This window comes from Pan paniscus, chromosome 15 (genome assembly GCF_029289425.2).
Source record: "Pan paniscus chromosome 15, NHGRI_mPanPan1-v2.0_pri, whole genome shotgun sequence".
In the NCBI taxonomy this organism is placed as follows: domain Eukaryota; kingdom Metazoa; phylum Chordata; class Mammalia; order Primates; family Hominidae; genus Pan; species Pan paniscus.
This window is the reverse complement of record NC_073264.2, coordinates 24731022-24758404: the sequence shown is the minus strand read 5'-3', so window position 1 is coordinate 24758404 and position 27383 is coordinate 24731022. Positions and strand designations below refer to the sequence as shown.

At 47.9% G+C, this 27383-nt stretch overlaps 2 protein-coding genes across 11 annotated transcripts; one reads left to right on the top strand and one right to left on the bottom strand.

Moving 5' to 3' along the window:
• Positions 1–225: 225 nt before the first annotated feature.
• Positions 226–19620, bottom strand: PABPN1 (poly(A) binding protein nuclear 1). Of its 4 annotated transcripts, XM_024925440.4 has the most exons (7): positions 4571–4936; positions 4096–4210; positions 3322–3389; positions 2904–3010; positions 2335–2422; positions 2098–2249; positions 226–1138 (listed from the first exon to the last, which is right to left on the bottom strand). In XM_024925440.4, the coding sequence occupies exons 1-7, from the start codon at positions 4919–4921 to the stop codon at positions 1099–1101; spliced, it is 921 nt and encodes a 306-aa protein (XP_024781208.2). In that variant the 5' UTR covers positions 4922–4936; the 3' UTR covers positions 226–1098. The 4 variants fall into 4 exon arrangements, with proteins under 4 accessions (XP_024781208.2, XP_008958430.2, XP_008958432.2 ...); XM_008960182.4 differs by lacking the exons at positions 226–1138; positions 2098–2249; positions 2335–2422; ... (2 more) ...; positions 4096–4210; positions 4571–4936 and adding exons at positions 14610–17545; positions 18162–18601; positions 19079–19166; positions 19464–19620; XM_008960184.5 differs by lacking the exons at positions 226–1138; positions 2098–2249; positions 2335–2422; ... (2 more) ...; positions 4096–4210; positions 4571–4936 and adding exons at positions 14610–17545; positions 18162–18601; positions 19079–19166; positions 19417–19555.
• Positions 19621–23512: 3892 nt separating this feature from the next.
• On the top strand, positions 23513–27252 carry PPP1R3E (protein phosphatase 1 regulatory subunit 3E). Of its 7 annotated transcripts, XR_004666093.1 has the most exons (4): positions 23513–24212; positions 24514–25073; positions 25524–25630; positions 26844–26876. XR_004666093.1 is itself a non-coding variant. In XM_034937297.2 (3 exons), exons 1-2 carry the CDS (start codon positions 23796–23798, stop codon positions 24934–24936), a joined length of 840 nt encoding a protein of 279 aa, XP_034793188.1. In that variant the 5' UTR covers positions 23513–23795; the 3' UTR covers positions 24937–24974; positions 26847–26984. The 7 variants fall into 7 exon arrangements, 4 of the variants coding, with proteins under 4 accessions (XP_034793188.1, XP_034793186.1, XP_034793187.1 ...); XR_004666095.3 differs by having other exon boundaries at positions 24514–25630; positions 26847–26984; XR_008620817.1 differs by lacking the exon at positions 26844–26876 and having other exon boundaries at positions 24514–25012.
• Positions 27253–27383: the final 131 nt, after the last annotated feature.

Sequence of the window (27383 nt, the reverse complement as noted above, 5' to 3'; positions counted from 1 at the left end):
TCTCAAATGCCAATCAGGGTTACATGTTATCCAGAAAACCTATCATTCTCAACTAAACACATAATGTTCCTGCTAGTTGTAATGTAATTCCTACTCCTTAATTCACAAGTGGCAACCTCCCTTCCACACCACCAGTACTTCTACCACAAGGCAGAATTAATAGCCATCTGCAATCTAAGAGAGAATAGGAAGATAAATAATCCTTACACCCAAAAGGCCAAACAATTTTTATTTTCAAAAACAACTTTATTCATGACACATATTAAAAAAAAATTCCCACCCCTGGAAATGAGCTAAAAAAATAAACAAAATCCACCTCCCACCTCCCTGTTCCCACTTCCTCCCATTCCCTCCAAATAAAAGGGAAAAAAGGCAAAGAAAAAAAAAAAACAAAAAAACAAAACAACTGAAAAACAAAAACACCCCTAAACCCCCCAAAACAAGGTAGTGCATTTCCCCAGGGGGAAGGGGAATTTACACTGGAGCCGCTGGGAGCGGAACGGAGATCTTCCGGCTACAGAAACCTGCAAAGAAAGACACTCAAAACAGAAAAAGAAACACAAAAGGAAACAAAATAGATCACCAGGCAATCTGGAGGGGCAGGGAGCCGGAGAAGAGGGGTGGGGTGGGTGGTAGACCTGGCTGGACAGGAGCAGGCAGGAGGGGACTGTGAAAGGCGAGGAGAAGACGGAGGGAAGGTAACAAGCAGAACAGTTTGGTGTCCTTCCAGAGCCCTGGGTAAAAAAAAAACCTCCTACCACCCACGCCCACCTACCCTTGAGCAGCCCCCAAGGGGGTGAAGTGGGGCAGGGAAACATGGGGAGCAGCTTGCGCAGTTGAGACGTGTCCATGGCGAATCCCCAGAGTGAATAAGCAGCCCCCTGCCCCACTCCCTGGGCCTTCCCCTACTCCCCAAAGCAGGTCCCTCCTCAGCAGTTAGTTATGGGATTCTCCCCCCTTCCACAGTATATCTTTTTTTTAAAAAATATTTTTTTTCCATCAAGGTCATCTTCTGTTTTTCTTTTTTTTTTTTTTAATTCTTTTTTTTTTCCTTCTTTCCTCTTTTTTTCCTCTCTCTCCTCCTAATACACACTTTTTTTAGTAAGGGGAATACCATGATGTCGCTCTAGCCCGGCCCCTGGAAGAAAGAAGGAGAGTTAGGTGTTAACGTGATCACTAGATAGTTCAGTACAAGCCCCTCCCCGTAGGCCCTTGCCCCAGTTACTGGTGAAGGGAAGGGGGGAAAAGAAGTGTTCAAGTGTCCTAAAACTGACCCCATGATCCCAGAAATAGTAACGCACCTGGAGAACTGGGGCAGGGGAAGGGGGGCTTAACAGAAAACTTTGCCAAACAGTGGCGAAAAAGAAGCGCATCTGAGTGAGAGACGGGCAAGAAAAAGGACCCCCTTTTTATCCAGTTTTCAGTCCTCCACAGCTCTTAAACCCTAGGCCATCACAAATAGATCCTCCCTAACTCCTGGGGATAGGCAGGTAGAGCTTATGAAAAGCCAAGGTTTATATGCCTAACCCGTCTATTTAAATGTAGAGACAGAAGTGAAGCAAGGCAAAAACCTGGGCACCACACTAGGCCCAGTGAGAAGTTAACCTTGCAAGACTGGCTCAAATAAAGAATAAGTATCTCAAAATCCTCCCACAAGGCTGTTGGGGAGGATCAACTAGCTAGCCTCTGGTATTCTTCCAAGGGAGGTTCAGTCTTCAATCCCTCCCGAACTCCGAAAAAAGTAACAAAATGTCCAAGCAGCGCTTTCACTGCCTGGAGGCCCTGTTCCTCCCAGTTTTGTCCGCAAACACCTTCAAATGCCACCAACTCCCAAGAAAAAAAAGGCTGGGGGTGGAAGCCTCTTTGAACCAAGGGAGGGATGCAGCCCTTATCACCAATTCCTACTGCAGAAAAGATGATGAGGCTGGCCTTCTGGCCTGGCCTGCGACTACCTTCCTCAACCTGCACAGGCAGGAGACAAAGTTCCTGAAGACCACGGGGAGGGGTGGGGGGAGGGAGGTTCCTCAGACCAGAGAGAAGGAAGCATACAGGGCTCATGGGAGGCGGGGGAAAGAGGAGCAGCCCATCTATCCTGACCTGTAGACGCGACCCCGGGGCCTGCTGTTAAAACCACTGTAGAATCGAGAGCGGGAACTGTTGTAGTTGGTGGTCCGGGCGCGGTAGCGGGCTCGTGGAAAACCCCGGTCTGTTGTGCTGATGCCTGGTCTGTTGGTTCGTTTTGGGATCACCTGAGTCAGAGATGAACAAATGATAGCCTTAAAGTCAACCTGGAGAGTTTATACACAACTAGAACAGCAATGGACATAGGCTTACCTTGATTTGCCTTCCTCTAAATAGGGACTCATCTAAGGCCAAGGAAGTCCTCACTGACTCTTTGTCTGAGAACTCTATATACGCAAACCTGAAAAGAATTGTCATTGTATCTCTCTGAGGTTACAAATACCTCACAGGTCAAATTCAACCTGCAGGCATGCTTCGTTTTGGGCTACAATGCGGTTATATTTTTTATTTGTCAAAATTCTTCTAAATGGAAAAGTTCAATCATTCAAAATCATTTAAATTTTAAAATTTCCAGCTACTCTTTGAAATTTGTAAAAATAAGACACACAGGGCCTGAATTTCCATATGGCCATAATAGGCCAAGTAGAAGCTGCCCCTCCCCTTCTAGTTCGTGATCCCACCCACATCTAGCCTTCATTTTTGTTATCTGGCCTCTGAAGACATTTAGGTGCAACTCCTGATATATCAACATTAATGCCATGATCTTAAATGACACAGATCACCTGTGTTAACAGCAAATAACTTACTGCTCAATATAAAACATAATTTATCTATTTGTACACTGTAATTTAAATTATCTCAACTTACTCCCCTTTACTTACCCTTTGGGATGGCCACTAAATTTGTCACAGAGTATGGTAACACGGTTGACTGAACCACAGCCATGAAAGTGAGCTTCCAGCTCTTCTGCTGTTGCACCATAGTCCACCTGATGAGAGGAGAAAAATTTCACAGGCACCAGGCAAATTCCTGTCTCAAAAGGAACCCTCCCGAGCCTTTGGTCTGGGCCATCTATACACCAAAGTACATGAAATCTGGTAATTTGAGGAATTAATCTCTTTTCCTTCCAAACCCAGAGCCTTTGCTGATTACTGATCATTCCATTACCTTTAACCTCCTTCCCACACTCCCTCCACACCCAAAACCACATCTATCCCGGAGATGTTCCTTTCAGGACTATTAAATAATTCCCCAAAAGAAGAACTTGCCCCCAACCCCAGTCAGAACCCCAGTACGTACATTGCCAACATAGATGGAACGGGCATCAGCCTCCATCTTCTCCTCAATGGACATGATCACTGGGCCAGCTACCAGGAAAAAATAATTTTTTACAAAAACCACACACTTGTTTTCTACTTGACCAATATGTTGCACTTCCACCACCAGCACTATCCCATAAGCTCAGTGAAGGCAAAGATTTTGGTCTGTGCTGTTCCCTGCTGTACCCACCACGACCTAGAATAGTGCCTAGTGCATAGCAGGTACTCACTAAATATTCGATAAATTGAAAGAATTAATACACACTTAAAACAGTATAGGAATCCCTCCTGCCTCCAAATCAAATCCCTAATGAATGGCTTTGGTTGAAATGCTTTTAAGAGTGAGCAAAATTAAGTAGGCTGAGACGCCACATTTCTAGATTAAAGGGGAAACCCCTTGCAGCTTGCTTTCTCTTAGAATCCTAAAGCGTCTCCAGTTGGAGGAAAAACTATTAGATTTGAAGGTCAAATGCGAGCACGCAACCTCTACAAAGAAAGATAGACGTAAACTAAGAACAAAGAGCAACACAATTATAACAGGCACAAAGGGAGGCACAAGGCTACCACCACCAAAATATAGGTTCTGCCTCACAAAGGTCAGAGGAACACACAACGGACTATGACCGCGGCACAGTCATAATAGCTCAGACAAGCAGCTCCAGGGTGCCGAGTATCTAACCCCACATTCCCCATCCTCCCCACAACCCTTCCAACCCGAGAACCCGGGCTCCGCGTGCAACCGCCAATTACTCACCATTGCCTGGTGGTGGACTCATATTCATCTGCTTCTCTACCTCGTTCTGTAGCTCCTTTAGCTTCTCAGCTTCTTCCTCCATCTCCCTGACTCGAGCTTTGATAGCTTCCAGCTCCTAATATAAGTGGGGAGGGTATGGAGGACAGCTTAAGAGGAACCAACGCAGGGGCTGTGCCCTGCTCTCGGCCAGAGCGCGGCCTCAGCCATGCTCGGCCATTTCCCTCGCCCCATGCGAGGGTCGTGATAAAAGAAAAGCTACCCTCTCTACAACAACACTAGGCACCCGTGACGCCCGAATCAAGCCAGTCGGGCCCCTTGTAGTGATCGCTGACCCATCCCCGGCCCGACCCGGCCCCAGCCACGTTATTCCCCGCCCAACCCCACCCCCCGCCTGCCACCCGCTCGCCCGAGCTCTGGGCCTCCAGTGACCCGGCCGGCCAGCCGCCGGCCTGCTCGCTCGCCCTCCTTCCCTCACCGGGTCCTCAATGGCGCCGTCCCCCGGGTCACCCTCGACCAGTCCCGGCTCCTCCTCCTCCTCTTGGCTGCCGGGGGCTCCCGAACCAGGCCCAGGGCCCGGAGCTCCCGGGGGGGCGCGGGGCCGGGGCGGCTCCTCTTCGGGCTCGGGCTCCGGCTCGGGCTCCAGCAGCAGCTCCTCAGGCTCCAGTTCCTCAGACTCCAGGCCGTTCCCGTAGTCCCCTGCGCCCCCCGGGGCCCCCTCCCCGGCCTCCCCACCGGCCCCGGGCACAAGATGGCGCCGCCGCCCCGGCCCGGAGCCCCGACCGCCCGCAGCCCCCGCTGCTGCTGCCGCCGCCGCCGCCGCCGCCATCGCCGCTCAGACTGGGGCCCGCCGCCCGGCGATTGGAGAGCTGCACCGGCCACGCCGAGGACTCATTAGTCAAGCTGCCTGCCCGTCACCACGAGCTAGTACTCCATTGGGGAATATTACTTGGCAATCAAATAAGACCCCACCTCTAAGGCGGGGTACTGCGCCAAATTCTCAAATCCCGGTAGGGGAAATCTGCCTGTCAATCAACACGCGTCCCACCTCCTATCGAGTCCTTAGGTAATAATACCGCCATGCTCTGACGATATTCCTGCTTCTCCCCGGCCTACGGGCGGGCCCGCGAAGTATGGAACGCTCCGTGATTGGCCCTAGCTAGGCGACTGGAAAGGACCAATCTTCCGATCGCCTCACCGCAGTGGCCCAGTCTCAGATGCCGATTGGCTTGCGAGAGTCGAAGGGGTGACACTCGTTTCGTGACAGGTGAACCTTGCCCCCGAAAGGACTGCCGGGCTTCAAACTTGGGAAACCCGAGGTCACATGACTAGCCAGTCCTTAGGGGGCCGCCATCTTGATACTACTGCTTGCCAGCTAGTGAGCTGTTGGCCGGGTGAGGCCCAAAACAGAGCAGCAGTTTCAGGAAACTTGTATCTTGACCAGGAAGCACCAGTAGATGGGATGTTGCTGAAAATGGAGGTTGTGAATGAAGCATTCCAGGAGGGAGCTTACTTTCCCCATCCAGGTTATTGGCACCATCATCCACTAGCTCTCCCGCACCAGAAAGCAGGGAGGATTCCTCAGTCCAGAGCTACTAGTCACAAGTCCTGTCTGTCCCGCCCTCTTGCGTAGGCCTTCTGCTCCCCAGTTCCATTTTCTTCTCTTTCCTGGACAGCTTCCAATGTCACCCCTCCAATCTGCACCGCTAACAGACTGGCCCCCCTTTGCTGGCGAGGTAAAGTCTCAAAACCGTAAATCACGGCCTTCGACACCCCAGCATGTGGTTACTTTGTGGATGTTGTTTCCTTCCACTCTTCTCGTTCCTTTGGGTGTACCTGCACCCAGTCTGTGCCTCTAACATGTAGTCCCCCTTCAATCAAACCACTGCAAACCCCAGCTTCCCCTCATTTCCCAGGACAAGTGGGCCTATCTCCACGGCACGCTTAATTGTTTTGCTGTTTCCTAACTAGGTTGTGAGCGCCTGCAGATGAGGGGCCGGTTCCTATTTATATTCGCATCTCCACGGCCTGGCAATATGCCTACCACATAATGTCCTGTTAGATGTTTGTTGATTGAACAGGCATTGATTGGGGATTTGGGTGCTACCCTTCATTTAAGCCCTCAAGCCCCCAAGGTCCCAGAGGAATTTCTCCTGGCAGGTTCCCACTACACCCCTGCACCCGAAGTACCAATGAGACCTAGCCCTGAAAGGCAGGATTGCCACATTTTGGTAGCAGTCCTACACATTTATTAAAAAGAAAGGAATGGCAGTGTAAGTTTGCAAGAGAAATTTTTGTGGACACACTAACCTACAGTTCGAAAGATACATATAGCCCAACCAAAAAGTTAAACAAACATGGTTGGCCGAGGGATTTGGACAAGAGAAGATCCTCATTAGCAAACCAAAAAATCAAAAGTGACTCATTATACCCCACTATTCCCCTCACCCTCACTTTTTCTCACAATTCCTTACCTCAAGATCTGGGGAACTTGCAGCAGAGTCACAGTCGCTTAAAATTTCACTGCAAATTACTTCCATCAGCCATCTCAGCTTCAGTGATCTGGGATAACTAAAGTTGAGCACCGAAGACAAGCTCTAAATGATTGAATACCCTGGAAGAAAGGTCTTTTATACTAATCTTAACCTAATCAAGATTTGTTAATCTTATTGGTACCCAATTTAATCAAGCCAACAAAAGGAAATGTGATTTTTAAAAATGGCTTTGAATCCTATTTTTGTTGAGCGTTTGATTTTGTAATAAGCACCACTCCTTATTATTTCATTGGACTCTCACAACAACCCCATGGGGAAAGTATTTCCAAAACCATAACCTTTTTTAGGGAAAAAGAAAAAGGCTTAATGAAATGAAGAAACTTGCCTAAGTCATTGGACTAATTAGAAGTGTGCAGGGCTGGCTGGGCGTGGTGGCTCACACCTGTTATCCCAGCTCTTTGGGAGGCTGTGGCGGGAGGATCACCTGAACCCAGGAGTTTCAGACCAGCCTGGCCAACATGGTGAAACCCCATCTCTACTAAAAATACAAAAATTAGCTGGGCATGGTGGTACATGCCTGTAAACCCAGCTGCTCAGGAGGCTGAGGCAGGAGAATCGCCTGGGCAACAGCAAGACTCTGTCTCAAAGGAAAAAATAAAAATTATATATATATTATACATAATATATATTATGTAATATATATAATAATGTGCAGGGAATTCAAAGCCAGCTTTCAAAGCTCAGATCACTACTACTATAAGGCCTGCTTTAATACATAAAAATTATGTGTGAAAAATGGCAAGACTAAATTCCAACAATAAACAAAAGTTTAAGCAAACTATAATTATATCCAAAAAAAATTATTATGCATCTCTTAAAAGGGTTACATAGTATGACAAACATGCGAAAATAATTTTGTTAAGCCAAAGAAGAATGTAAAATTGTACATAATATATAATTACAACTATATCTGATTTTTTTTAAAAACTTAGGCATGGGAGGAAAAAAGGAGCAAGAACCAGTACAATCTTTCTATTCTTTGGCAGTATATACCAAAAGCTTTTAAAATGGTGAGATTCTTAAGACCAGGTGGAGTGGCTCACAACACTTTGGGAGCCAGATTGCTTGAGTCCAGGAGTTCAAAACCAGCTTGGGCAATATGGCAAAACCCATTCTCCACTAAAAATACAAAAATTAGCTGGGCAAAGTGGCGTGTGCCTGTAGTCCCTGCCCAGCTACTTGGGAGGCTGAGGCTACAGTGAACCATAATTGGTGCTACGTGCACTTCAGACTGGCAACAGAGTGAGACCCTGTCTCAAAAAAAAAAAAAAAAAAAAAAAGAGCCAGGTGAGGTGGCTCATGGCCTGTAATCCCAGCACTTTGGGAGGCCAAGGCAGGTGGATCACCTAAGGTCAGGAGTTCGAGACCAGCCTGGCCAAAATGGTGAAACCCTGTCTCTATTAAAAGTACAAAAATTAACTGGGTGTGGTGGTGGGCGCCTGTAATCCCAGCTAGTCAGGAGGCTGAGGCAGGAGAAAGGCTTGAACCTGGGAGGTGGAGGTTGCAGTGAGCCAAGATCGCGACACTATATTCCAGCCTGGGTGACAGAGGGAGACTCTCTCCAAAAAAAAAAAAAAAAAAAAAGTTGAGATTCTTAACCCAGTAATCCTATTTCTTATCTCTTCTAAAAATGTAATCCAATTTGTGAATAAATATTTTTTGTTTTTTTGTTTTTGTTTTGTTTTTTTTGAGACAGAGTCTCACTCCATAGCCCAACCAAGCTGGAGTGCAGTGGCGTAATCTCAGCTCACTGCAACCTCCACCTCCAGGGCTCAAGCGATTCTTGTGCCTCAGCCTCCTAAGTATCTGGTACTACAGGCACACCACCACCAAGCCCAGCTAATTTTTTGTATTTTAGTAGAGATGGGGTTTTACCATATTATCCACGGTGGTCTCGAACTCCTGAACTCAGGTGATCAGCCCGCCTCAGCCTCCCAAAGTGCTGGAATTACAGGCGTGAGCCACAATGCCCAGCCAGAATAAGTATTTTTATCAAAGTGAAAAAATACAGATAAATGACCAAGTGGGCATTAAAATTACTGTACACAAGTAGAGGTAATTGTATATAGTCACTATGACTTTGAAACATTTTAACATCAAGAAAAAATGCTTGCAATATAATGGTAAGCAGAATTGCGTATACAAAATTGCATGATCATAAAAGCAGACAAACAAATACTAGAAAGAAGTATACCAAAATAGTAATTGTCTCTGGGTGACAGCATTATGATTCATTTTCTTTATAATTTTCTATGTTCTACAAATTTTCCACAATCATTATTTTTTATTTACTTGTTTATTTTGCTGCCTTTGTTGTTTGAGACAGGGTCTCTGTCGCCCAGGCTGGAATATAGTGGCATGATCACAGCCGACCACACCCTCAAACTCCTGGCTCAAGCAATCCTCCCTCCTCAGCTTCCGAAGTGGCTGGGACTACAGGTGTGCACCACTATGCCCAGCTAATTTTTTCTATTTTTGTGGAGACAAGGTCTCACTATGTTGCTTAGGCTTGTCTCAAACTCCTGAGGCTCAAGCCATCTGCCCAACTCAGCCTCCCAAAGTGTTGGGATTACAGGCATGAGACACCATGTCCAGCCCATTACATATTTATTTTTAAAAAATCACTCCAACTTTCAAACTTCTTCTAATAGGCATAATTACCTTATGAAAGAAACAAACACATTAGCTGAGTGTGGTGGCATAGTCCCAGCTAATCCAGACGCTGAGACAGAAGGATCACTTGAACCCAGGGGTTCCAGGCTGCAGTGAGCTATGATCATGCCACAATACTCCAGCCTCAGCAACAGAGTAGGACCCTGTCTCAAAAAAAGAAAAAAGCAAACATATTTAAAAGGCTATTTGAGGGACAGGTGCGATGACTCATGCCTGTAATCCCAGCACTTTGGGAGGCCGAGGAGGGTGAATCACCTGAGGTCAGGAGTTCAAGACCAGCCTGGCCAACATGGCGAAACCCCGTCTCTACTAAAAATACAAAAATTAGCTGGGCATGGTGGCGTGCGCCTGTAATCCCAGCTACTCAGCAGGCTGAGGCACGAGAATGACTTGAACCCGTGAGGCGGAGGTTGCAGTGAGCCGAGATCGTGCCACTGCACTCCAGTCTGGGCAGCAGAGTGAGACTGTCTCAAAAAAAAAAAAAAAAAAGCTTTTTGAATGGTGACTTGTAAGATCCTTCTTTTACAGTCTATAAACTGTAAAAGACAGGGAACCATCTTATATTTGTGTTCCCTTTGCCTATCACTCTGTGCTCAATAAATGATAACTGAATGAGTCATCTTCAGTAATGAATAATCTTATTTTTTTAAAAAAGAAAGTAAAAAAATAAATGAATGAATAATCGTATTTATTATCTTGCCTGTTGTTGATGCATAGAGAATATCAAAGAGATAAGTTTTCCTCTGAGAATGAATTTTTTGAAATTTGGTATGTAATGGTGTGAGATTCACCCATTATAATTCTCTCTAAGTAATAACCTATAAACAAAGGACCATGGAGTTTTGGAAAAAGTTAAACTCCAATGATACTGTGCCCCAGAAGACGGGAAAATGTATTAATAAAAGGGAATCGGCCGGGCGCGGTGGCTCACGAGGTCAGGAGATCAAGACCATCCTGGCCAACATGGTGAAACCCCATCTCAACTAAAAATACAAAAATTAGCTGGGCGTGGTGACCTGCGCCTGTAGTCCCAGCTACTCGGGAGGCTGAGGCAGGAGAATCGATTGAACCCGGGATGCAGAGGTTGCAGTGAGCCGAGATCGCGCCACTGCACTCCAGCCTGGGCGATCTCAAAAAAAAGAAGAAGAAGGGAATGGCTCAGTGGAGTTAAGAAAAGGAGAATTAAGTAGTAAAAATGGGTGAGGGCATTCATAGTTCTTCCCAGAAAAGTTTTCTCACCAAACGACATAAATATTTGACGTCTTGGTAGTTTCATCCCTATTTTTATCTCCTTTCTTGAAATTTTTACAGACTACAATAATGCTCTATGATCTGGAACTACTTTGAAATTTTTACAGACTATAATAATGACCTATGATCTAGAGCTACACTTTAATATGATAGCCACTAGTCACACATGGCTACTGACCACTTGAAACATGAGTAGTCCAATTTGAGATGTGCTAAAAGTGTTGAATACACACTGAATTTTGAAGACTTAGTATGAAAAACAGAATGTGACATAATTCATTAATAACTGTTTAATATTAATTCCATGTTGAAATGATAATATTTTTATATACTGGGCTAAATAAAATATTAAAATTGGTTTAATAATTTCTTTTTGCATTTTAAATGAGGTTACTAGAAAATGTAAAACTACATGTGGCTTGCATTATATTTCTATTGGACAGTGCTGATGTAGAACCTTGGAGTCTTTCTCCTTTACTGACCTCTGTCTTGGAGCAGACCTCAATAATCTTCTAATGTGGTCTGGTCCTGCTTACCTTGGCTCCCTAAGTTTGCCTTTGCATGGAAGTGGGGTGGCCATTTAAATGTGAAGGACCCTCTGTTGGGCTGCTTAATTTCCATCCTGCTTCGTTAACTTTTTCAAAATTTTGTACCTAAAGAACTTGTTTTCATATACTGTACTGGAAATATCTGGAAATATATGTTCATTGTCAAAGAATCAGAAAATACTGACAGCAAAAAGAACAAAATAAAAGCACTCATAAAGCCCACTATCCAGAGACAATCACTAATGATATTTTGGCATATATACTTCCTGAAAGTTTCAATATGCAAATATATATCAAGGCACACAGATATAAATATTTTAGCAAAATGGGATCATACTGTATATATTATTTTCTAATCTATTTTCTTTTTTTACCCAATTAAAAAAAAAGACAAACATCTTCCCATGTCAATAAATATATTTTTCCAATTTTGTTTGTCATAGTTTTACCCAAAAGTCACCCTAGAAATGAGGCCTTCTCTGACCACTCAATTTAAAATTGAACTCTTATGTGTGTATATATACACACACATTCCCCTCAATGAATTATTTTTCTTTATGGTATTCATCGCCTTCTCACATACTACATAATTTTTAAGTTTTCTGTTTCTTTTACTAGAATATAAGCAACATGAGAACAGAGATTTGCATCTGTCTGTTCACTCTACCTCAGAGCCTGTAACTGTGCTTAGCACACAGATGATGCTTGAATATTTGCTGCATAAATGACTGACTGAATAAACTACACAGCATTTCGGTGTGTTTTCTGCTGAGTTTCAAAATAGTCGATTTATTTCTGTATTTCTCCTGTATCTACATTTAAGGCAAATTTTATTTTATTTTATTTTATTTTTTTATTTTTATTTTTTTTTTGAGACGGAGTCTCACTCTGTCGCCAGTCTGGAGTGCAGTGGCGCCATCTCGGCTCCCTGAAACCTCCGTCTCCCAGGTTCAATCGATTCTCCTGCCTCAGCCTCCCAAGTAGCTGGGACTACAGGGACTGCGCCACCACACCCAACTAATTTTTGTATTTTTAGTAGAGACGGGGTTTCACTGTGTTAGCCAGGATGGTCACGATCTCCTGACCTTGTGATCCTGACCTCGTGATCCGCCCGCCTCGGCCTCACAAAGTGCTGGGATTACAGGCGTGAGCCACCGCGCCCAGCCTTAAGGCAGCTTTTAAAGTCTTCAAAGGATTTGCTATTAAGTTACAACACAGAGGGCCGGTCGCGGTGGCTTACGCCTGTAATCCCAGCACATTGGGAGGCCGAGGCGGGCGGATCACGAGGTCAGGAGATGGTAACCATCCTGGCTAACACGGTGAAACCCCGTCTCTACTAAAAATACAAAAAATTAGCCGGGCGTGGTGGCGGGCGCCTGTAGTCCCAGCTACTCGGGAGGCTGAGGCAAGAGAATGGAGTGAACCCGGGAGGTGGAGGTTGCAGTGAACCGAGATCGCGCCACTGCACTCCAGCCTGGGCGACAGAGCGAGATTCCATCTCAAAAATAAATAAATAAATAAAAATTTAAAAAAGTAACAACACAGAATATCTACAATCTATCCATTTACTAATAATTGTAACTAAGTGTTGCCCAACTTTATTGAAGGTGTCATTTGTCCTAACACACTTAGGACCTTCTAATAGATTCAGAAGGTCCTAAGTGTGTTCTACTAGGCTCATCACAATTTAGCCCAAATATGCTGCTCTATGATGATTTGGTTTAATACAGGATTAAATTTTGGGCTATCTAAAGCGATAGATGGATTATATTTCCTTCATATAGTTCTCCACCAGTGTTATTTCTCGCTTAGGACCTTCTGAATCTCCATTTGGTGTTTTTAGAAGAAACAGTGGTCAAAACTCAACATCATATTTGCTTTTAGATGTCACAGAAGGTGGTGTCCACTATATCATTGTCTTCTTAGAAAAGCCACAAAATTTTTTTTGCCCCTCTTGAGTAACTGATAGGCTTTTATAAATCCTAAGAGGAATGTGAATTTCATTCTGTATTTTAATTTGCTTTAGCCACCAAGAAGCTCACAGCTGAATTCACAGCCTAGCTTTAGTATTTGGAAATGCTACTTATAGAATGTTTTTCTGTGCATTAATTTTCCTTTTGCCGCCATCTTATTTCAATTTTCCCTTTACCCCTACTTATTTTTTTTACTTAACCTTGTCTTGAAATTCAACCCTAACTTAAAAAATTTATGTTTTCCTATTATTTTGTGTATTATAGTAAGATATTGCAAATATTTTTTGGAACTAGGCAAATGCAAATCAATCATTAAATCAATCACACAGCAGTGGAGATAAATACACCAGCTATCATACTTGATGATATTAACTATTAAGAACATCTAATTTCCTTTCCCATAGTGCCATCCATATTCACTAAGCCACTCTCTGATTTTAATATGGTTTCCCCTGTAGACTTTTGTATAAAGAATAGAAAGAGAATGCTGGATTCCTCTAAACAATTATATTTCTTGCAATTTAACACATAAACCCAAGTACCAGTCTATTGCACTGGATTACAGAAAGGCTAGAAATTCCCACCTGAAATTTAAAATTAGGATCACTGTTTCAGTTAACATGATTTTGATGTGGTCCAAGATTAGAGGTAGAGAAGGATGAGCTGAATATTCTTAGAAATTCCATCCAGTTTATCAATTTGCATTAAAATGGCTGAAACCAAATGTCTCACAGGACCAGCAAAGGAAGCAGGGACTCCCATTTTTGCCAGACTCCGCCTTGCCTTATTTTTTGTTTGTTTGTTGTTTGAGATAGAGTCTCCCTCTGTCACCCAGGCTGGAGTACAGTGGCTCGATCTTGGCTCACTGCAAACTCCACCTTCTAGGTTCAAGTGATCCTCATGCCTCAGCCTCCTGAGTAGCTGGGATTACAGGCACGCACCACCATGCCCGGCTAATTTTTGTATTTTTAGTAGAGACAGGGTTTCCCCATATTGGCCAGGCTGGTCTCGAACTCCTGACCTCAAGTGATCTGCCCGCCTCGGCCTCCCAAAGTGCTGGGATTAGAGGTGTGAGCCACCGCACCTGGCCCAGACCTATTTTTAAGTCTGAGGTAGGCAGGAAGGCACCATGGAGAAATGTTCATTATTATCACACACTTCTGATTAGAGCCTGAACCACAACTGGGGGCTTGATTACTATCACACAAAGATTTTTGGTAGGTTTTCTTTGTTTCTCATTTGGTTATTGTTAGTGGCAGTCCCAGAGTACCATATACACACACCCTCCCAAGGCTCAGGTTGAAATAGAAGGAATTCTTGGCTTTGACCATTTGGCTGGTATAGGAGTGGGGTGAGGATGGGGGAAAGACTCTTTTTTTCTTAATGATCCCAACACTTTCTCAAATCCCTGTTATTCTAATTCTTGCCTTTAACAAGGTCATGAAGAGATGATTGGATCAAGGAAATGTCCTGACCCCAGGCTATACAGTGTAGAAGTCACAAACCCTGTTCAGTCCTTCTCATTAAACTTCTGGGCTTTATTTATTGTTTTTAATACGACCATTACATATTACACAAAAATAAAAGTCAAATGAACTTGGTATTTATAAATTATTAAATAAAAATACAGGAATATAGATTTATATTTATAGAGCTTTCTTTTCTTCTAAACTAACCAAATCTGTTCTGCCGTTTTATGATTTTAAAAAAGTAAAATAGTGTTTGTGTGCCCTAGAATAAGTGGGGAGTGGGATTAATAATCGCAGGACCGAGTTGCCCTACTTCCGCTCCTTCCTTGGCCTAAACAAAGTCCCTATTTGTCCCTTTGGGCTCTGGAGAGCAAGAAACCCCTCTCCTCCTACTTAATCTTTGAAAAATGGCAATTACATTTATTTCCCTTATTTTTTAAAAAATGAAATGGATTTAAAAATTGGGAACCATACTCAGCCTTCTTGGCCAAGAGCTAATCCCAAGGAACTATATGGCTCTAGAAGAGAGTCCCTAGTTTTCCCTGACAGAAGAGTCTCTGGGGTTTCCCTTCAAGCTAAGAAGGGCAGGACAGGTCAAAATTGCCCACTGTGGTCCCATCTAAGCTATGCTTCTGGGAATCCAGACCAAGCCCTTTACCCTTTCAGAAAACAGCCTCTCTTTCCACCCAGGTGTCAAGGCTTCAGAGCAGGGCATTTTGGTAACCTGGCCATGGTCCCTGCAGCTCCTCTTGGCTAAAGGTCCCGGGGAATGCTAACAGGGATATGCGTCCTGTGGTAGAGGGTAGGGTGAAGAGTGTGCTCCATACCTGGGGAAGGAAGCACAGACTCCAATTTGGAGCCGATGGTCTAGTCAGTGGTTTTCCAACTTTTTTTCAGCAGCAAACCCCTTAATGCAAATAAAATCTTACCCTGAACCCCGATATGTAAGACAGCTACAAGGGGAGCTGTTCTGTTTGAGGGCAAATTGCCCAGCCTGCTCAGCTCCCCACCCCCTTCATCTCCCCAAGGACTCCTGAGGCAACCCCTAGGAAACTTCAGGGCTCTGCCAAGCAGTTTGAAAACCACTGGCCTAGTTTGTCCTGAGCAAGTCAGAGACTCCCCACCCCAACTGCTTGCCACAAGCTGGCTCTGAGTTTCTGGTGTCAGCATACTCACAACAAGACCAAGTGGCACATGCAGCCTACCACCTCCCCTAGAAATACCATGAAAAAGTGCAGCCCTCTCTCAAAAGCAGAAGTCTGGACTCAACACCTGAGGCCAATTTGGTCCCACGTTCTGGCGAGCACAACTACGTTGCCACATTCTAGGACCAAGTGAAAATCTCCAAGAAGAGTCAACCATGGTCTAGCTAAGCTGATCAGTGCTCAGGACCACAGGCAGGGTTCTAGAGCACTGTGTCAGAAAGTTAGCATTGGAGAGCAGCAATCTTAGCACCTTGGAAAGTGCAGCAGTGAGGTCTGGCTCAGGGCATGCATCTGGAGTGAATAATTTCTTCCTCAAAAGAAAAAGCCATAATCTGAAGCTGTTCTAGAGGACTGCGAGTTCCAAAGTTAACATCCTCAGACTCTGAGGTACAGACAAGTAACACCCATGCAAACAGTGTGGCTTCAAATAAATCATAAATGCTTCTAGGTCATGGTAGGTACTCTAGAACCCATATGCCTGGCCCCCGATAAAGCCGAACCAAAGCCCACAACACAGCATAGGCCAGTCCTGGAGTACCCATCACCCTCACACCCATGGGATTCAGATCTGAAATGGTCATCTCAAGGCATCAACAGTCTCACTGAGACACAGTGTGGGACCCAGACTGTATTCTAGATCAGCACTTATGCCCACAACCTCAAAAGGAAAATTAGTTAGGGCCCCAATTTAGAGTTTCAGTTTGGGTACAGAGGTCCCAGAGATTGGAAACACTTTAGGCACCATTGTGCCTGAGTGGGAGAGGAGGGTGGCAGGCAGGTCCGGCTACCTAAGCCTCCACCCATCCAAGCTCAACAGCCCTGCCCTTCTATCAGAGCCCAGGAGGCAGCAGCAAGTGCATAATGCACAAGGAAGGGGGATGATGAAGGAACAAGGCCAGCTGCAGAACTGCTCTTCTCTCCAAAGCCTTGCCAATCACTTTCTGGAAAGAAGCAGCAGAGCCCTCGGTCTGGATACAATGTTTCTCTCTAAGCCTTGAGGCATCAGGACAAGGGCAGGGGAAAGGAGGGGTTGGGAGGAGGGACAGAGAACTGCCCCTAGTTCTTGCCATTGCAAGAGGGAATGTTTTCTCCTTGAGGAATCCCACCACCACCAGATTTGCCAGGCAGCCCAGCATGCACACCAGCATGCGTGCACATGCACACGCGTGTCCAAGCAGCCCACTGTTAACAGCCACCTCTCCCTATCACCTGAGAACCCCTAAGCTTCCATTCCAAAGGGATGTGCCTTCTGCGTTCCCTAAATCCCACTCATCTAATGGAATACAGCTGCTTATGTAAGTCCACCTTCCTCAGGGCTGCAAAGCAAGTTCCAGGTCGTTTCATGTGCCCACACCTATAGGCGTGATCCCTCCCACCTCCCCCAGCCCTGGAACGACTCCATCTCTTGCGCCCCTAAACTTGCCAAAACATTCCCCTCCCCTATGTGTCCTGCTCACTCTTCCAATCGCCTACCTGGCCTACTCAGCTCCCTCACACACTACCCTTCCCCTGCCCATCCTGTTCCATGCCCACCCATCCACCAACTCCACTTCTTCCAAGGGCATTTCTCTGTTCTGTTCCTGCTCTCCTGGCCCCCAGCCACACCTAGCCCCACCTGGCCCTGGACTTTCACTTGCTAGCAAAAAAGGCCCCTACAGTTACCAGGGCCCCCAGTGCCACGGCCCCCGTCAGCACTGTCCTCACTGATGCCCAGTTCCCCTCCCGCAGACGCCGCGCCTCCTCCAGGGCCCCGTCCCCGTATAGAGCTGTGAACTCCGCCTGTGGGAGAGAAGGGAAGCAGGAGAGAAAGAAGGAGAAAGGGATATCAGGAGAGGAAAGAGTGGAGAGAAGAGGAGAGGAAGAGTTCCAGTTCCATCCACTGCGAGCACTACCCCATACCCAGCTCCTCTCTGGCCAAAGCTCTTCTCGCTGCAAGCCCCTCTGATCCCCCCAGGTGCACCCCCACCCTGAGAGACTGGTTCGTCTGCCCACTCTGCCTCCAGTGAATTCCATCCTTTCCTTGGCGAAAAATTCTGCTCAGAACTAGCATCCTTTGCCAAGGCTTGCCTGACCACCACCCATCCCTGGTCCTCCCCACCTCCCACGCCATGACTCAGATGTAAAAAGTCCCTGACAACATTCCCCTGCAGGCACTCCTTGGGTGTGTATTCTGTCCTCTGCTTGGGACCATGAGCCCATCCAGTGTTGACTGCATGGCAGCCCTGGAGTGCAGAGTCCAGGCATCTCTCAATCTAATTCCATCCAGACGGGGAGACTCAGCCCCGTACCTCATTCCCAACATAGCTGCCTCAGCCTCCAATCAGAGCCCCCATCTTCCCCCTGGAGACCAGCTTTGCAGAAGGATGTGCAGAGCGGCAATTGAGAAGCTTCTTACCCAGCCCCCACTGCTGTGGATCCAGTCAGCCAGCCGCGTCTCCAGGTAGGCCACCATCCACTCCTGCACTTGTCCCACCAGTGGTTCCATCTCCTTGTTGACACTCTCAGCACACAGTGCAGCCCCAAAGACAAAGAAGGCTACAAGGCGGCCCCAGTTGGGGCCCCCTTGAAAAAGTTCATCGGAGACCTGGGTGAAGCGTTGTTGGGCTGAGCCTGGGGTCACATGCAGCTGAGCCGCCAGATCAGAGAAGGTGCGCTGGAAGCGGGTCTCGAACTCATCTCCAGCTGCCCGCATGGCTTGGTGCAGCGGGTCAGCTGCTGGGCCCTCCCCGGGGCCAGCTCCACAGACATAACCCTTCTGCCTCAGCTTATAACCTACAAAGTCTGCCACCAGAGCCCGTGTGTCTGGGGCTGAGGCTGGGGTCGCCATCCGGGCGGCTATAAGAGGCAAGGATGAAAGACTGGCATGAATATATGGAGAGAGAATCAGAAGGAGCATTTCTGGTTTGACCAACCCAGTGAGATGAGGAGAGAGGAAATGCTCAGGACTCACTGGACAGGGAGAGGCAAGAACAAGGGAATTAAGTCATGATATGAGACTAGGCTGTGAGAGGCTGGCCATTACATTCCTAATATGCCAAATTAAATGTAAAACAAGTAAATTTTCTGTTTAGAATACTTTAGATTCTTTTCACAATAAGACAACGTCAGCTCTATGACACCCCTACAACACCCCCGCCCCCGGGTCTCCTTAGTCCACACCTTCTTGGCTAGAGGAAGGGTCTTAGGACCTCCCCAAATGCAAGATGTAAAGATGTTGGCAGAGACACAAGATGAGGGGGAGCAGATGGGCTGAAGAGAAAGGTGGGAGACGCAATGGGTTACTCCAGACAGAGAAAGGAAGGAGACACTCACCCAGCCGGGATGGCAGCTCTTAAGACACAGCACTGGTGGCAAGGAGCCCCCAGCTGGGGCCTTTCATCCTCCCGGCCAGCGTGGAGCCCTGGAAAGGGGAGGGGGAGATCAGAACCAGGAGGGGAAGGCCAGGGATCAGGTTCTGGCCTGGGAAGGGCTGGGGTTGCAGCTCTGGGCCTAGGCCCCTGCCCCCAACGCTCTACCAGCTGTGTGGCCGAATCCATGTTTAATGACTGTCCTCCCGGGAAACCCAAGGCCAAGGGCTTCCTGCCGACACCATCTCTATTCCCGGTTCCCCCTAGTGCAGCCCAAAGGCCCAGCTCCTCCCTTACCCCCACCTCAGCCAGTCTCCAACCCCGCCCGCCTGCCAGGTTAGGGATCTCACGGGTCAGGCCGCTGCCGGGATCCGGGCCGTTTCCTGGTGCAGGAGCTGGGAGGGAGGGAGAGAGGGAGGAAGGGAGGGAAGGAAGGAGGGAGGAGAAAGGGGGGGGCAGAGGGAGGGCCCGGCGCCGGGTGATGATGGGGCCCAGAGATGCGTCCAGAGAGAGGGGCGGGGCTGGGACGCAGGCCTGCAAAGGGCCACTACTCAGGAAGAGGGAGGGCTGCTGAAGGCAAAGAAGGGCTGGCTGAGAGGGCATGGTGGGCTGGGCTGGGCTGGGCTCCTGAGCCTCTAGGCTGCCCAGAGAAATATGCCGGACTTCGGGACATCTCGGGGCAAATTTAGCATTTCCAGGAGGTTTCCGATGTTCCATGCACTTGTTGAACTTTTCCAGCCCTGAACTGTGTGCCTGGAAAGCAGGAGCAGTTCCCATTAAGCTGGGAACCGTCTACCAGGTGCCTTACCCTTATGGGGCTAGCAGACACCACATAAACACCAAACCTTTCCCATCTTTTCTCCGGGACCTTTAACCCAGTGTTCTCTTTGTGGGCTGGGCTTCAGCCAGGCATCAAGGAGCCAGGACTTGGATCACAAGCAGTTTCTCTCGGTACTTTTCTTTAATTCATCTTCTTTTGTAATTAGATTGATTTTAGTGGGGTTTTTTTCTTTTTCTTTTTTTTACCCAACACACAAACTAATTCTCATTATGAAAAAAATCAAACAATAAAGAGGTGCGGAGTAATAAAATACAGGTTCTCAAATACACACACACATACACACCCAATTCCACTTCCCTCCCTGCAGGTTGCCAGTGTTAAGCTTGATGTTTATCCTTCCAGATTACATACATATGGGGCCATTATTTATACATGGCAGTATATTTATACAGGGCAGGTCACAGGTGTGAAGCAGTCTGACCACAGCTGATCCACATGAGGGCACTCACAGCCAGCCCCCTGGGCTCTTGGATCTGGCACTTTTTTAAAGAGCGCCCCAACCAAAGGCCAGAAAGAGGCAACCTAATTCTCCTATTCTGCTAGCTCCCTTTGCTTCTACCTCCAATCCAAGCCTCTGTATTACCATCTTCCCTTATGGTCACTGGAGAAGCAAGGTCTTTTCTGCAGCAATAACAGTAACAACTAGCTGGGTTCGGTGGCTCATACCTGTAATCCCAACACTTTGGGAGGCCAAGGCGGGTGGATCACTTGAGGCCAGGAGTTCGAGACCAGCCTGACCAACATGGCAAAACCCCATCTCTACTAAAAATACAAAAATTAGCCAGATGTAAAATACAAAAATTAGCCAGCCTGTAATCCCAGCTGCTCAGGAGGCTGAGGCATGAGAATCACTTGAACCCAGGAGGCTGAGATCATGCCACTGCACTCCAGACTGGGTGATAGAACGAGACTCTATCTCAAAAAAAAAAAAAGGTGAAAACTAACATATTTTGAGGAGTTATTAGATGCTGTGCTTTTTTTACATGTGTATTTTTTCCTCTCACCAGTCCTTATGCTGTTTTATCCTCATTCTATGAATGAGGAAATTGAGGTTTGGAGAGGTTAAGTGATTTGCCTAAAGCCATATGCTGATATGTAAGAAGCTAGCACAGCCATCTCATGCTGTAACTTTGACACTGTCGCTTCAAGATCACCTCTTGCCTTCACATAGTCAATATGGTTCTCATAGTCTGAATCCACACCATTTACAAGTCCATACTCAATTCTCTCCTCTATTCTAAACACACAGCCTATTACACTCCTTTATGGCTGTATCCTTTCAACCATCCTCATTTCATTTTTGCTCTTAGCCTGATCATTCTGGCTGCCACCAGCAAGGTTGCCCTCTTCTTTAGAGAATAACCTAGTCCAAGTCTTCATTTGCACTCCTGGTTTATTTGTTTGTTTGTGAGACAGGGTTCTCACTCCATGGCCTAAACTGGAGTGCAGTGGTACAAGCACAGTTCACTTCAGCTTCCACCGTCTAGGCTCAAGCAGTCTTCCCACTTCAGCCTCCCCGGTAGCTGGGACTAGAGATGTGCTGCACCATGCTTGGTTAAATTCATTTTTTATAGAGATAGGGATCTCATTATGTTGCCCAGACTGATCTCAAACTCCTGGGCCAGCTTGATTGTAACATAAATTAATGTATGATTTATTATACATTAATTTATATGCATAATATATATTATATTGTATATGCATATACTATATATACATTGTATATATTGTATCACATATAATGATATGAAGAGAATACATCCATGCATTCTATATACGTGTAAAATTTAAAAAGTCAATATTGCTTTAAAAATGAGTCCCAGCTAACTAGTATTGCTACAGTCAATACTAGTGCGAATGCATGTAAACAGGAATGAATTGTATAATAATAAGATAACATGTATCTCATGGTTTATTTTCAACTTAGTCACTTGTGGTTTTACAGTTAAACTATCCTGCTGCTTTAAATTTAGAGACTTCATTTCTACTCTAATATTCCCTCTTTTAACACTCTGAGGATGTTAACTATTATTGTTAAATGTTTTAATCTTATATAACCAAGTGGGTAAGAGCGTGGACTCTAGAGCTAAACTGTTTAGGTCCTAATCCCACCTCCCCAATTATTAACTATGTGACCCTGGGTAAGAGTCCTCTCCCCTCTCTCCCTCAATTCTCTCATCTTTAAACTAGACATAATAGTCTCTATTCCTCTGATGGTTGTATTACATGGGTTAGTATTTGTAAAACCCTTACAACAGTACCTAGCACATTGTAAGTGCTACATTAGATCAGCAGGAAGGTTAGAAAAAAACTAAAAACAACTTCACTTTTTTTTTTTTTCACTAATGTAAAAAAAAAATGAAAGGGGAAAAAGCCAGCTCTGCCCTTCTTGGAAGCTCCCACTGGACCTAGAATTCCACAGTCCCAACTCCAAGAGAGTTGTTGGGTGCTTGTTCATTCAATAATTCGAGTGCCTACCATATACTAAAACTCACCATGAATCAGACAAAGCCCCTGCCCTCAAAGGGCTTACACTTGGATTAGAAATCAGAACTCCACCACTTTTTTACAGATAAGAACACTGAGTTCAGAGTATGGCTCTGAGTTCAGAGGTGGCTCACACCTGTAATCCCAGCACTTTGGGAGGCCGAGACGGGCAGATCACCTGAGATCAGGAGTTCAAGACCAGCCTGGCCAAGATGGTGAAACCCCGTGTCTACTAAAAATACAAAAATTAGCCAGGCGTGGTGGCGGACGCCTGTAATCCCAGCTACTCAGGCGGCTGAGGCAGGAGAACCGCTTGAACCCAGGAGGCAGAAGTTGCAGTGAGCCGAGATCATGCCACTGCACTCCAGCCTGGGCGACAGAGCGAGACTCCATCACACACACACACACACACACACACACACACACACACACACACACACACACGAACACTGACTCCAGAGAAGTTATGCCTTGCTTGCTCAAGGTCACTAGAAGCTAGGTCTTCCCGCAGTTCTCAGTTCGGGTGCCATATTCTCACCTTCTATTTGAAAGACTCTACCTAGCTTTCATGACCTTTCCTTCTTTGCACCCACCGCCACCCCCTGCCCAAACCAGGAGCCTAGGTTTCAGAAAAGAAAACAGTGAACCCCAAAGATAAAGTCACATGCTGGGCGTTTTGAACCTTCCCCTGCAAGAAAATGAAAGGTTATTTTTTCTTCCCGGCGTTAACCTTTCCTGTGCTGTGCCGGAAAAGTTGAGGACTTTTTACATTTTATTATTATTATTATTATTGTAGAGATTAGGGGTCTCACTATGACGCCCAGGCTGGTCTTGAACTCCAGGCTTCAAGCGATCCTCCCACCTCGGCCTCCCAAAGTGCTGGGATTTGAGGCGTGAGCCATCGCGTCCTGTCCGTGGACGTTTTTTTTAAAAGGTTGAGTAGCTTCACTCGGGACCGTAAAGATGGAGTCCCCGCCCCCTGGTGCAGCAGCGAAGACAAGCGGATCCACCTGTCAGAGGGCTGTGGGCGGGGGCGCCCGGCCGTGAGGGCCTTGGAACCGGAGGGTGAGTGCCGTTGAGCGCACGCTCAGAGCAGACCGCTAGCAGGAGGCAGGATGTGATAGTCTAAGACCCTGGAAGCTGACGGCCAGAGGGAGGGAAGGGTGGTCACAGAGGAGAGGCAAAGCAACGGGAGGTGGAGGATCCTGGAGGTGACTGCAAGGAGAATACACAGCAGCGAGGGGCTGCAGAAGCGGACCCAGCGACTTCTGCGCCGCCGCGGGGCGGGCGGGAGAGAGGAAGAGAGGGGAGCGCGGTGGCGCTGCGAGCTGGCCCCGCCGGGGAAGGGGCTGCCATGTCCCGTGAGCGGCCCCCGGGCACCGACATTCCCCGCAACCTGAGCTTCATCGCCGCGCTAACGGAGCGCGCCTACTACCGTAGCCAGCGGCCCAGCCTCGAGGAGGAGCCGGAGGAGGAGCCAGGCGAGGGCGGGACGCGGTTCGGGGCCCGATCCCGCGCTCACGCACCGAGTCGGGGCCGCCGGGCCCGCTCTGCACCAGCCGGAGGCGGCGGGTCCCGGGCGCCCCGCAGCCGTAGCCCAGACACCCGCAAGAGAGTGCGTTTCGCCGACGCACTGGGGTTGGAGCTGGCTGCCGTGCGCCGCTTCCGTCCCGGTGAGCTGCCCCGGGTGCCCCGCCACGTGCAGATCCAATTGCAGAGGGACGCCCTCCGCCACTTCGCGCCCTGCCAGCCCCGCGCCCGCGGCCTCCAGGTAGGCGGCGGGGGCACCTCCCCTCCTGGGGACTTCCTCCAGTCGGCCGCAGCGGGCTTGTGGGAGTGGATTTGCCAAAGAGCACCCATCTCCATCCCTTCCCTGGGCTTGCGCCTGCCCATCCCTTTTGGGGACCCCATCTGCGAGTGGCTCTAGGCCACCCTGGCAGCTGGGCCGCACTCTGCCCGCCTGGACGCCGGGGTCGGCCTCTGATTGGTCCAGTGCCTTGCTCTGACACCGCCCCCTGTCTCTCCCCTCTCTCCGCCCTGGGCTCCCTCCTCTCGCTTCTTTTTTCCCCTAGGAGGCGCGCGCCGCCCTGGAGCCGGCCAGCGAGCCCGGCTTCGCCGCCCGCTTGCAGGCGCAGCGAATCTGCCTGGAACGCGCCGAGGCGGGCCCGCTGGGCGTGGCCGGGAGCGCGCGCGTGCTGGACCTGGCCTACAAGAAGCGCGTGAGCGTGCGCTGGAGCGCCGACGGCTGGCGGAGCCAACGCGAGGCGCCAGCCGCCTACGCCGGTCCGGCCCCGCCCCCGCCGCGCGCCGACCGCTTCGCCTTCCGCCTGCCCGCGCCGCCGATTGGGGGCGCCCTGCTCTTCGCCTTGCGCTACCGTGTGACAGGTCACGAGTTCTGGGACAACAACGGCGGCCGTGACTATGCTCTACGTGGGCCCGAGCACCCGGGCAGTGGCGGAGCCCCGGAGCCGCAGGGCTGGATCCACTTTATCTGAGACGAGGCGCCTGCGGCCGACGGCGGAAAACACCAAAGGCACCCGGGGGCGGGGCGACCCGATGTGGCGGGGAGGAGTAGGAGAGACCAGGATTGGCGGGAGCGGTCCAAGGGAGTCAGCCGGGGAGGGCGAAAAGGGTGGGGAAATCAGGGGCATGGGGGCATGGGGGCGTGGGGGCGTGGAGGCGTGGGGGCGGGGGGAGTGAGCGGAACCAAAGAAGCTCCGGGAGATCCGGGTGTTAAAAGCTGGTTGGATGTGAGTGGAAGGAACTCAGAATATAGGAGGAAGGAGACCCGAAACGGCACCGGAGGGATTATAAAAAAAGGAAAAGAATGGGGATGATGGTGGCCTTCCCTTCAGTGAGTGGGCTCTGGGAGAAAGGGAGGAGGATCCATCAGGCCTAGGCGGTTGAAGAAGGTTAAGAACCTTTTGGAGATGGAGGAGGTATGATGTGAAGTAGCCCACCCCGTCGAAGGCATTTACATTGCTGGCGCATTCCCTCCTCTTACCGGCCTTTTCCACCTCAGATCCCCCTGTCCTACCCATCCTAGCTTTAACTCAGCCATAATTGCCTTGCTTAATCCCAGGAACCTGGCCACTGCTCCTTGGTCCTTGGCATTATGACGGGATTCCCTTGTCACCTCTGACAGTTCCTGGCTGCGGTGTCCGCGGACTGGCTGGGGAGTGATGACAGGTAGCCATCAGAGCTCCAGCCTCCAGGCAGCTTTAGGGATTAAAACGGAGGCCAAAGCAACTCCAGACCTGTTTTTATAGCCAAATACTGAGCCTCAGGGGTTGTACACTCAGGGGCTTCCAGGAAAATGCCAGCCTTACTTTTCTGGGGTGCCTTTTAATAACCTCCAAGCACTTTATGGACTGTTTGTCGAGGGACGGTGAATCAGGAGAATCACTATTCTGATTTCCTTTGTCTCCGAAGAGGAAGTCCCTGACTAGCTATATAACTTTGGGCAAGTTACCTCTCACCTCTTTGTGCCCCAGTGTTCTCCTTGGGAAACTGGATTTAGGTTAGATGATCTTTTAAGGCTCCTTGTATGATATTTTGTGATCTGTGCATGGCAGAGTATAGATTAGAAGCCACATTTTCCAACCTAGTGCTATAGTTCAGAATACATAGCACCCCAAGCGTCTGGCTGGAGCCGAGGATGGGTCCTCCAGTTTTTGGCACAGATGTTCCGGAGCCCAGGAAGCATCCCATAACCAACCTTCAGCCCCACCGCCACCCCCAGCGTATTCCAGAGCCGCTTCCAAACCACAGCCTATCCTCTGCTCCATTTCGCTCTTGCCCTCACAGACTTTCAGCCTCCATGCTCTGAGACAACTGTGCGTAGGTACATCTCTGTTGGTGAAAATGATGCTTAAGAACCCCAAAGATTAAAGGAAACAATGTTAAGGGCTTTTGTGAGGATAAAAGATAATGGGTATATGGAATAGAAACATTTCAAATGAAGAATCAAAGCATTTCAATCAATCCACTTGGTTGTAAAAAAAAAAACAAACAAACAAAAACAAAAAAACACCAAAGCAACTTGAATAGTAAATGGCACCAGAAGATGGCGGTCTGCTCCATAACCAGAGCAAGTGCAGTGGGAAAGCTGGACTCTCATACCCACTCACATTCATGCCTTATATAAGCCTCTCCTCCTGGTTAACCTTAGCAGGGGAGTGATTCCTCTGCTGGTTGCTGTTTTTCCTTTTCTCTTACCCTATTCCTAACCTCTTTGCTTCTCTCTTTCTTTCCTTGTGTCTCTTCCTTCTCTTTTCTTTTTTCTTTTAACATATAGGGTATTTTTTTCTTTTAACATATAGGGTATTTACCTTCATTTTGTTTATTTCCATTTGTTTCCTTCTTCATTCATGTTCATCTCTGCTATTCCTTCTCCCTCCAGAAGGGATGGAAACCCTATTTTCTTTTCTCCAAGACCATGGTTGGTCTGCTTCCCTCACTCGGGCTCCTTGACAGTCTTCTAGAAGAGAGGAGGAGGAAAAGAAGCAGTTCCTGATGTTACAAATGAACAAGGATCTCCCAGGTAACCAGCTCCCCACACCCATTTCTGTTACTAATTTCTCAAAGAGAAATTTCTGGTTCCCCTTCTTCCTTATCACTGAGTGAAAGGGGACGGGCATGCACATGTGCCCATACATGCATTCAGAATAGAGTGTGGGGGCAGGGGCGGTAGTTCATGCCTGTAATCCCAGCACTTTGGGAGGCTGAGGCAGGTGGATCATTTGAGGTCAGTAGTTCAAGACCAGCCTGGCCAACATACTGAAACCCTGTCTCTACTAAAAATACAAAAATTAGCCGGGCATGGTGATTCATGCCTGTAGTCCCAGCTACTTATGAGGCTGAGGCAGGAGAATCACTTTAACGGGGTGACAGAGGTTGCAGTGAGCTGAGATTGCACCACTGCACTCCAGCCTGGGTGACA

Bases quoted from the DNA above. Each gene is read 5' to 3' on its own strand.
- PPP1R3E (XM_063596465.1), top strand. From the start codon at position 23,796: ATGTCCCGTGAGCGGCCCCCGGGCACCGACATTCCCCGCAACCTGAGC. The intron at 24,213-24,513 runs GTAGGCGGCGGG...TTTTTCCCCTAG, and splicing joins CCCGCGCCCGCGGCCTCCAG to GAGGCGCGCGCCGCCCTGGA.
- PABPN1 (XM_024925440.4), bottom strand. From the start codon at position 4,921: ATGGCGGCGGCGGCGGCGGCGGCAGCAGCAGCGGGGGCTGCGGGCGGT. The intron at 2,423-2,903 runs GTAAGTAAAGGG...AATTCTTTTCAG, and splicing joins TTTAGTGGCCATCCCAAAGG to GTTTGCGTATATAGAGTTCT. The intron at 1,139-2,097 runs GTCAGGATAGAT...TCTTTCTTCCAG, and splicing joins CCCCGGGGTCGCGTCTACAG to GGGCCGGGCTAGAGCGACAT.